The sequence below is a fragment of the Myotis daubentonii genome, chromosome 11, assembly GCF_963259705.1.
Source record: "Myotis daubentonii chromosome 11, mMyoDau2.1, whole genome shotgun sequence".
Taxonomy (NCBI): domain Eukaryota; kingdom Metazoa; phylum Chordata; class Mammalia; order Chiroptera; family Vespertilionidae; genus Myotis; species Myotis daubentonii.
The window spans coordinates 62,644,466-62,654,276 of NC_081850.1; the positions used below are offsets into that span (position 1 = coordinate 62,644,466).

General features: G+C 47.2%; 1 protein-coding gene across 2 annotated transcripts in view; it reads right to left on the bottom strand.

The window, feature by feature from the left end:
- TMEM245 (transmembrane protein 245) overlaps nt 1-5,682 on the bottom strand; it is a 75,568-nt gene extending 69,886 nt beyond the window's left edge. The window contains exon 1 of one of the 2 annotated variants that reach the window (XM_059657587.1): nt 5,041-5,682. In XM_059657587.1, the coding sequence (XP_059513570.1) occupies nt 5,041-5,631 (591 nt within the window). In that variant the 5' untranslated portion in view covers nt 5,632-5,682. The remainder of the gene's footprint in view (nt 1-5,040) is intronic. The other variant, XM_059657586.1, reaches the window with a different exon arrangement.
- Nucleotides 5,683-9,811: the final 4,129 nt, after the last annotated feature.

Consider the following 9,811-nt stretch of genomic DNA (forward strand, 5'->3'; position numbering starts at 1 on the left):
CTTCGGAGCAAACCTGTTCAACTATGAATTTTCTTCCCAGCATAAATCAATGAGCAAAGTGTATACACAAGAGGTCATACCTTCCCAAGTGTATTTTCTTTAAAACAATGTGTCCTTTTCAAAATATACATTCAGTGTTTGTTTTGAATCACTATATAAGGCTCTGCATAATGTGTGCTAGATATTAAACTAAGACTGCATAAAAGTAAAGCAAACTAAAAAGTCACATTTGCCTTTCACTTGACTTATTATCCATATGTACTTTTCTGATTAAAAAAATAGTAAATGCATAAGCCGTAAGTAGATTTTACCTTTTGAACTAAGTCATTGTTTTCTTTATTTTCATCTGGGCATTAACTAGAAAAGCAAGTTGGCTTGCTTCTGTTGCATGTTTCTGCAAAGCACTCTCCTAAGTCTTTTTTCTTCTTCTTCTTCTTCTTACTTTCCTAGGTCTTGAACAAGAGAGACTAAACCAACAGACTTCTTCCCAAGTTATGAGCCACAGTCCTAAATCACAGCCCCAATCCACTATTACTTCAAGTACTTCATTCTCTTTTAAGACAGCTTAATGCTAACTTGAAAACTGTTCTCTTTGTGGTCTGGGAACTTAAACAGTCAAGAATCTTATAAAATCGAAATCTTTCACCGAAAGAATCTAAGCACTGGAAATCTTTCTGTTGCCAGACAAGCAGAAATGCACCGGTGGCTCAGAAGTGGAATGGAGTAGGCCTGGATGGCTAATGTACACTTCCTAAGAGCCTCACACCTGCAATGCTGCCAAACTCTTGGGAGCTGTAAAACTAAACATCAAGGAACCTTAGAAATCCTCCAAGTACCAGAGAAGAGCCCTGGTCTGTTCAAGGTCACGAAGCAAGTTACTGACAGAGCTCAGTTTAGAATTTACACTCTTCTCATCTTTCAGCCACTATTCTTTCCACCTCATGCTTCTTTATGAAAGTAAAATGAGAATAATGCGATTCGAGACCACCGAGAAAACAAACCTATTACTACTGCAAACACTGTAAACGGTCTTCAAATTTTCCAACAAGTCTGAATTAATGGAGAGAAGAAAAGCAAGACACTCCCAGCAAAGAAACATGGTGGAGCAGGGGAGGCCATTAGCTTTCCAGATTTATCTTGACAAACCCACACCACCACTAGGAGAGAGGCCAAGTACCTGAAGGACTGAGTCACGTGTGAGCATGGTGCAACAAATGATTTTTTCAAAGTGTTTAGAAATCACTTACTAAGTCAGTGCAATAGCGTAATATATTTGAAACTGTTCAAAAAGAACTACTCAGACCATAAATGATTAGTCTTCACCTGTAAGCAGGATGAAATGTTAGGAGACATAGGAAAAGAGCTAAGAGCCTATAAGTGAGGGGAAGAGGAATGGAACTAGAAAGATAAACTGGGAACAAAGGAAAATAAAGGCACTGAAGACACTGCAAAGGAAAACTGAACAGGAACTGAAAATAACTGAACAAGGATAAAAGCAAAGAACAGAGAGATGGCTAAGATTTCTAGATGACTAGAATCCAGGGGTCTTTCAAGGAACACATGTGGTTAGTCCAATCCCTGATATTCTTCCATTTTTTCTCTAATAACTAAAATCAAATCATACTAAAAAATTAAACTAAAAAGCTAACACAATGTATTGGAGGAAAACTTTTAAAAATCCTCCTGAAGGTCTTGATGACAAAGAGACTTCAATTGCTGACAGGTCTGTTGAATACCATTTACTAGCAGAAAGAATAGCCCAGCCGGTGTGGCTCAGTGGTTGAGCATCAACCTATGAACCAGAAGGTCATGGTTCAATTCTCGGTCAGGGCACTGCCCAGGTTGTGGGCTTGATCCCGGGCAGAGGGCACGCAGGAGGCAACCAATCAATGATTCTCTCTCATCATTGATGTTTCTATCTCTCTCCCCGTCTCCCTTCCTCTCTGAAATCAATAAAAAATATATATTTTTAAAAAGAACAAATTAATCTCTAGTCAGTCTTCTCACCTGTGAAATCCCCTCCTACTGCACAGGATTGTTGTGAGAATGAAATAACACACACAAAAGCACCTAATCCAATGCCTGGGTCATGGCTCAAAAACTGCATCTCAACTGTGTGCATTGTCAACTCACCAAATGTAGATAAGCTTAAATGTAACCTTTCCCATCTATACCTACAGCAGGCTCAAATTTACAAGTTGTCCAAAAAGCATAAAGACTCTTTTTCTCTACCAGGCAGCCCTGCTTGGGATTACAAACTCAAACTGACTGTGAACTATGTGACAGAAAAGTTACAGCGTGGGACCCCTGCCCAGTCACATGACCTATTTTCAGGTCATGTCAGGCCTTAATCAGCACTTTTGCCTGAGAGCTGAAAATTCCTTGTCTCTGCTTCCCAGGTACACCTCACCCCCACGCAACCCCCCACCCCAGTGCTGAAACACAACTGCAAGCCCGTTTCTCTCAAACTCAGATCAACCTCTGGCTCCACTTTCAATTTAGTCCCTCTACCACTCCCTACTCACATCTTTTTAAAAAAATATATTTTATTGATTTTCCACAGAGAGGAAGGGAGAGGGAGAGGGATACAGAGTTAGAAACATCCATGAGAGAGAAACATCGATTCAGCTGCCTCTTGCATGCCCCCCACTGGGGATGTGCCCGCAACCCAGGTACATGCCCTTGACCGGAAGAACCTGGGACCCTTCAGTCTGCAGGCCGACACTCTATCCGCTGTGCCAAACCGGTTAGGGCCCTACTCACGTCTAATGATCTCATATTGTCTTTTATAATGGCGGGGGTCTTTTTACACCCTCCTCTCCTCCCTTGCCCCTACTACTATAGCCAAACAGCTGAGTTTCAAGCCTTTTTGTGTATCATTAATTGGCTTGACCTTCCTCCCTACCTCTAGCCTAATCAACCTTGGCCCTTACTTCTCTTCTGCTCACCCACAAACCATACAAGGGCATTTAAGTACAATACAAAGATGAGGGTTTATGTTCAGTAAAACGATATTCAAAACTATATACTACACTGAGTTGAGAACACCTTTTTACAAGTATCTAATTCCTCATCTCTTTCTACTATCTGAGAGTGACTGACAGAAATGCTTCATTTTCCACTAATCATGCAATTTACCCATGTATTTAACTTCTTACTCTATGAAAGCACACCACATGTTAGTTAGGCCTTTCTTTTCTAATTTCCTTCAGTACAGTGGATAAGATATTTGGCCTTGGCTACAGTAACTTACAGTAAGTTGTAATAGCATCAGTCAAAAACTGTTAGCAGAATCTATAAACGTGTCTGACTGTTGACAGGACTGAATTTCTTGAGGATATAGAAATCAGGCCAAAATAATCTTTATATTTCTTAACAGCATATAGTATTCTGCTTTCTATATAAGAGGCATTCAATGGACTTTTACTTAACTGTGAAACAAGAAGAAAAAACACTGAACTGGGCTCCATAAATGTGAACCATGGATTTGTTCACAATATGAGTGACGTTAGGACAATCACATTCTCTGGACCTCAGAAACCTCTCCTGGAGAAGCAGGCACCGGGCAGGAAAGAGTAACTTAACTGTGGGATCATTCTGCCTGACAACCACAAGACCCCTGAATTAGAGGGGGTTGTTGCACATCCCTCCCTCCTGCAACTGAAACAGTCCAGGCCTCTTAGAGGCCAAAGCTTCTGTCTGATCACTTGGCCGTTGCACGCAGAGGCAGCATCGCAAAATTATGGATAAGGTGCTCCCCAATACTTTGCTGGCCCATAATTGGTGGGTAATGAACATATGCATACCTGTGAGTCAATCATCTCCATTAGATTATGTACACATATGATTATATGCACCTTGAAGTCAGAGCCTTCATCTTACTGCTTTTAAACCCTTCACAAAGCCCACCAGCCAACATAATTGACTTTTAACTTGACCTGAGAAGTGGTATTGATAGAGCAAGAGAAGACAGCAGTTCTGGGATCAATCATTACTCTACCAATAACTTGGAGCAAGTCAAAACCCTGCTGGACAGATAAGGAGAATTGTTTTGCACCTTGATGAACACTGACAAAAGTGAACACAAAATTGCTAATGGTACTCTTTATTGATAAATTGGCATCCTTATGCATTAAATATCCACTTGTTTTTTAACAGTCCCCAGTGAAATATTTGAATTAACTGGTCTACAAACTGATCTGAGTTGGGAATTGTGTCACTCGATTCTCTTTGAAGTCCCTTCCAATTCTAAAGCTCCCCAATTTTCTAAGAATAAGCCCAGGGTGATCCAAGGATCAGGAATCTACCTCTCCCACCCAGTCTGCTTAAGTACTCCAGCAGGAGGAGATGTGCTGCGGTACAGCTGTGCTCACACAATGTAAGTAGTTCCCAGGAAGTAGAGTGTGGTCAGGGAGAGGCTGAGGTGGCTCAGCACCCAGGGCCTGGCACGAAGTATAGAGAAATTGCCTGAACTGAGAGGCAGCCCCGGACTAGGAAGAAACCTTTGTTTTTAGGACTTGAGAAACTAGAGTCAACTAGTCCCCCGCTTGTCCCTCACTAGCCATAGCCGGGCCAGAAGTCACCTCTCCTATCACGCACGACGTGTTAAACGAGGAACTCTAAGGTCCCTTCCAGTTCTGACATCCAGAAAAGTCCACCTGCCCCCAGCCCCATGACCAGGAGTAAATTCAAGTCCACCTGCTGATGCTCTGGAGCCCCCCACCTGCAAAGCGGAACAGTGATTCCCAACTGGGGGCGCGTCCCCCTAAGTCGAGAATCTGCGGGGATGGGCGCGGGGGAGGGAAGGCAGGGAGGCCGTTTCAAACCACACCCGCCCTCCCGTCGGAAGGAAGTGTGCCCAGTTCCGCAGATGCGTGGGAAGGAAGGCGGAGGCTGCCGCTGCCGCACAGGTGTGGAACTCTGGCCGCCCTTGCACCTTGAGGAGGCGTTGCAGAGTCGCACCCCAGGGCGCTGGGGCTGCAGAGAAGGGTGCAGTGTGCCCGCCGGGACCCCGGCGGGCCGGGGCCGGGGCTCACTCACCCACAGGCTGCTGAAGTAGTCCAGCCCGCGGCAGATCAGCACGCCGGCGTGCGCCAGCAGCACCTGCACGCCCAGGTAGCTGCCGAGGCTGTAGAGGCCGTAGACGAGCGGGCCGCCCGCGCCCAGCAGCAGCAGCAGGCGGCGGCGGCGCAGCGCCTGCTCGCCCAGCGCCTCGACGCCGTAGTCGGCGAAGCAGAGCGGCAGCAGCAGCGCGGCCAGCAGGATGGGCGTGTGCGCGCGGTGCAGGCGCTGCAGCCAGTGGCGGCCCAGGCGCGTCAGCGAGCTCTTGAAGGGGTGCAGGAAGGTGCCGCACAGCACGGCCCACAGCAGCGGCCGCAGGAAGGCCTCCAGGATGAAGTAGACGAGCACGGCGGCGCCGCAGCACAGGCACACGAACAGCACGGCCCCGGTGTTGTAGAAGGCCTGCTTGATGGGCTTGTCGAAGCGGAGCGCCAGCACCGCCGTCCGCGGGGTCTCCCCGCAGCTGCCGCCACCGCCGCCACCCGGCTCGACCGCGCGTGGGGCTGGCGTCCGGCCCGGGGAGTCCCGCGGACCCGACGTCTCGCCGGGACCGCCGCTGCCGTCGGCCATGGTGCCTCTGCTGCGGCCGCCGAGAGGCGGTACTGGGAAGCCGGAGAGAGCTACCAACGAGAAGCAGGGCGGGCGGCGCGCGGCGTTGTGGGAGTTGTAGTTCGGATCTGGCCACCGAGCGCTTACAGGACCTTTGGCAAACTACAACTCCCAGAGAGCATAGGGAAAACCGCTTCGCTCCGCTGGATCCAGGTAACAGGTTTCTGAGCTCAAAATCTTACTGGAGGAAGAAGAAAGAAAAAAAAAAACAAAAAAAAAAACCTCCCTTCGCCGATTGGTTAATGTCAACTTTTCGGGAAGCGGAATCCCAAAAATGGCACTACATTCGCAGATTGAAAACCCAGGTTGCAGATTAGAATCCCGAGGGGGAGTATTTACAAAAAACTGATCCCCAAGTTCTATTTGGCAGGATTTTACATAGCGATTACCAGATGGCAGGCCCTGTTTTAATCGCCTCATTCCTATTAACTCAATCCTTAGGACAACCCCCCCAAAAAAGGTGGTGTTCTTATTGACACTTTACAAAGGGGAACACTGAAGCACAGAGAACTTGAGTACCTTGCCGAGGTCATACAGCTGGGAGGTGACAGGAAGGATTCGCACTCAGAATCTGGCTCCTACGTCTATTATCTTAACTACTTTGCTCATTGGTCTGACAGGGATCCTTTGGCATATTTTTTAAAGCTCCTCAGAGAACTGTACTGTGCAACTACTGTTGACAACTATTGGTGCAGGTGTCAGTGCGGGAGCAATCTAAACTCCTGAAAGAGCTCTAGATCAGAGTCTCATACTGCCACTATTTCTTTTTGAGACCTGAAGTCGGGTCAAGTAAGCCCCCAACCTCATTCTCTCCTCCCTGCCCCCCCCCCCCCCCCCCACTGCCCTCCAAGTCACATGGGTATAATGATAATAGAAGCTCTTGTCTCAGAAGAGAAAAAGGAAGCTCTGGGGCAGTGCAAGGTGCTTCTGTTCTGTCGGGAATGTCTTACAATCCAAGTCTACTGGCCCTATCTCAAACAGCACTTTTATTTAAAAAGAAGAAGGGAAGGAAGGAAGGGCAAAGAAGGAAGCCTTTACTGAGTACTCAATATGTGCGTGCTTCAAAACCCTGCAAGTTTACTCTTTCCTGTTTTCAATAAGTCTTAAAGTAAAAGAAAAAGTAATTCCTTTCATTTTATTTTTGGGTTTCAGGCCACAATCCTTGCTTTTCAAGTGGTCTTTGGACTCTGACTTACTCTGTAAATATTTTGCTTCAGTTGTCCTGCATTTTGCTTTGCTTCTTAACTACTTTGAATAGCACTGCTGAGATTATGATTACAAATTATGGTCACATTTGCTTTCAGTATCCATTTTACACTGATTCAAACTCCCATTTATGTAACAATAATGCCTCAGTCTCCCTCTCAAAAAATCCTCAGTAATTTCTAGGGAGTCTCAAAGGGATGCCTCACATATACCCAGAAACATGAGTCAACCACCAGCCATCCTGTGTCCACCCTGCTGCCCACACAGCTCACTGGGTTCAGTGCCTGTCATAAGACTGTCAGAGCCTGTGTCATTATTCCCAGATCTTGGATACTTCCAAACTTCTAATCCTCAGGATTCCAAAGCAGAGCTGGGTTCCACTCACAGATGGGGAGGAAGTCCTTCTCCCCGACTTGCATACTCTTTGTTCTTTTGTTACCCAAGCCCTAAACCAGGTCACTTGTGCTCAATGTATTATATCTCCTGTCATGAAGAGTTCCTTCCATGTCTAACTTTTAGTCCTCTAACCACAGAGTCTCAAAACCCATCCAAGGGGTTAATGAAGGAACAAAGACTAAACCACCCACCTCTGTCCTCCTCCAACCAAAGACTCTGCTGTCTTCCTCTAATTACAAAAAGATCCCATCCTATATAATAAAAGCCTAATATACAAATTGTCCCCTCAGGTGGTCATTCGACGGGGAGTTCAACCGCTCGCTATGATGTGCGCTGACCACCAGGGGGTGGTGGGCATCAGCAACAGGCCCCAAGGGCCCCAATGAAAGCAGGACTGTGGAGCAGGTGAGTGGGTGGTGCCAGGCCAAGGTGGGTGCGAGTGGGGCCAGATCGCCCCACTGATCACCCCTCAGACTGCAACCAGAGGCAGCAGCGGGGAGCAAGGCTGCCCCTGGGCTCCCAGATGCTGAGGGAGCGGGGGGTAGGGGGGGGCAGTGCCTCTATTGATCACCCACAGGTGGGATGGTGGAGTAGGTGAGAGGGCAGCATGGCTGGGTGGTAGGCGGGGCTGCAGGGCTGCAAGGCTGGGGGCTGGAGCTGGGGCTGCGAGCCTCGGGGTGCAAGCTGGGGCCTGATCCCTGCAGGCCACCCCGAGGGAACCCACCCGTGCACGAATTTGTGCACCGGGCCACTAGTATTACATAAAAGCATTTATGGGTGCATGCAAACAGAAACTGACATATGCATTGGACAGGAGGGGGGATGTTGCCTAAATTGTGTTGGGGACCCAGCTCTGCAAATCAAAAATGTCCTGTCTTGGTGCGTTGCTTCCAAGTCCCAATGAAAGGCAACATTTCTGAACATTTTAACTGTTCTAATAGAACTGACACGTCTCTCCGACAGAATTTCTAGTCGGGCATCGAACTCTAACAGAAATGAAGATGGAAGCATTAGAAAGTGGACTGATGTTTATATGGCCTAACACAAGGAGGCTGTGTTCCCACAGGATTTCGCTCACCCTCGGATTGCACTTACCACACTGCAGCCAAAGTCGGTGGTTTACATGGCTTTGCTGCATTTTTGTGTCCCAGCAACTGACACAACATTGGAAATAGTTCCTGCCTCCAGGTTCCTGTCCTTCTGGTCTGCGCCATCCGGCTGCAGCTAACCTTCCACGCTATGTCAACAAGGACAATGTTATCAGTGTGTAAAAGGGTCAATGAAAATATCCTCAAATTCAGCCAACCCAATTGAGACCCACGTATCCAGAAAAGGGCCAGATGAATAAAAAGAAGCTTGGGAAGTTCTTTGTGGGGAGGGAGGGGGAGGGAATACTTTTTTTAAAAGTCTGCAATCAAAGTGACTCCCCCTTCCTCTTCTAGAGGGGGAGGAGGTTAGCAGGGAGAAGGGCACTCGCAAGGTAAATTTTGTGATTAACGATCATTGCTAAAAGCCAGAATTGCTGGTCCGGAAAGTGGCTGGCCTTACGTGTCCTTTACTGGTGGCTCCTCATCTTCACAGGCGTTGATTTTTACTGGAACATTTTATCTGGAATGTTTGAAATTAAAGAGTTAGGAATGAGGATTTGGAATTCTTAGCCTGCCCCTTCCTCAGCTCTACCCACAACAATATACTCCAACCAAAGCTGAGGTCATCTATAAACAGCCAGCCTCCTGCTGCAAATCAGAGCAAGACTGGAAACCAGAGCATGGTGGGTACATTTCAAATTGGCCAGACCAATCCCTCTTTATTTATAAATGAACTATGTTCATTTGAGAACCAAGTCCTGCTGGCTTTCAATCCTAAGAGTCTCTTATTTGTACCCTCTTGACGCCACTCTGATGTCATTGCCCTTTCGGTCACTCCAATCAATTCTCTACATTGCAACCAGCGTGATCTTTCTAAAATATACTAGTCATCTGATCCCTTCAAAGCCTCCTTACCCTGTGGGGCGGTGTCCAAATCCTTGACTACAACATCCAAAGTCCAAGATGAGGGACCTGCCTCCCTTTTCCCTTCTCCCTGCTCCCTCCCTGTCCTTTATCCCCCAGCAATGTGGTGGCCCCCAAAGATATCCAGGATATAATCCCCAGAACCTGTGAGGTGTGTCACTTGACCTGGTAACAGGCACTTTGCAGATAAGATAAAGATTTTGAGGTGGTGAGATTATCCTAGATTATACAGATGTGGCCTAAGTGTAATCGCAAGAATCTTGATAGGGTGGGAGGGAGAATAGACTACAGAAGAAAAGTGATCTGACCACAGAGGTGGTCATGGGTGTGAAGCAATACCCACAGCTGCCAGAAGCTGGAAGGGGCGAGGAAGGACCGTCTTCCCTGCGGTTCCCAGAAGAAAGCAGCCCTGCCAACACCTTGATTTTAGCTCCATAAGATTCAATTCTGACTTCTGGCCCCCAGACCTGCAAGAGATAGATCTGTTGTTTTCATAGCAGCAACAGGACATGAAGACAAACCTTGTC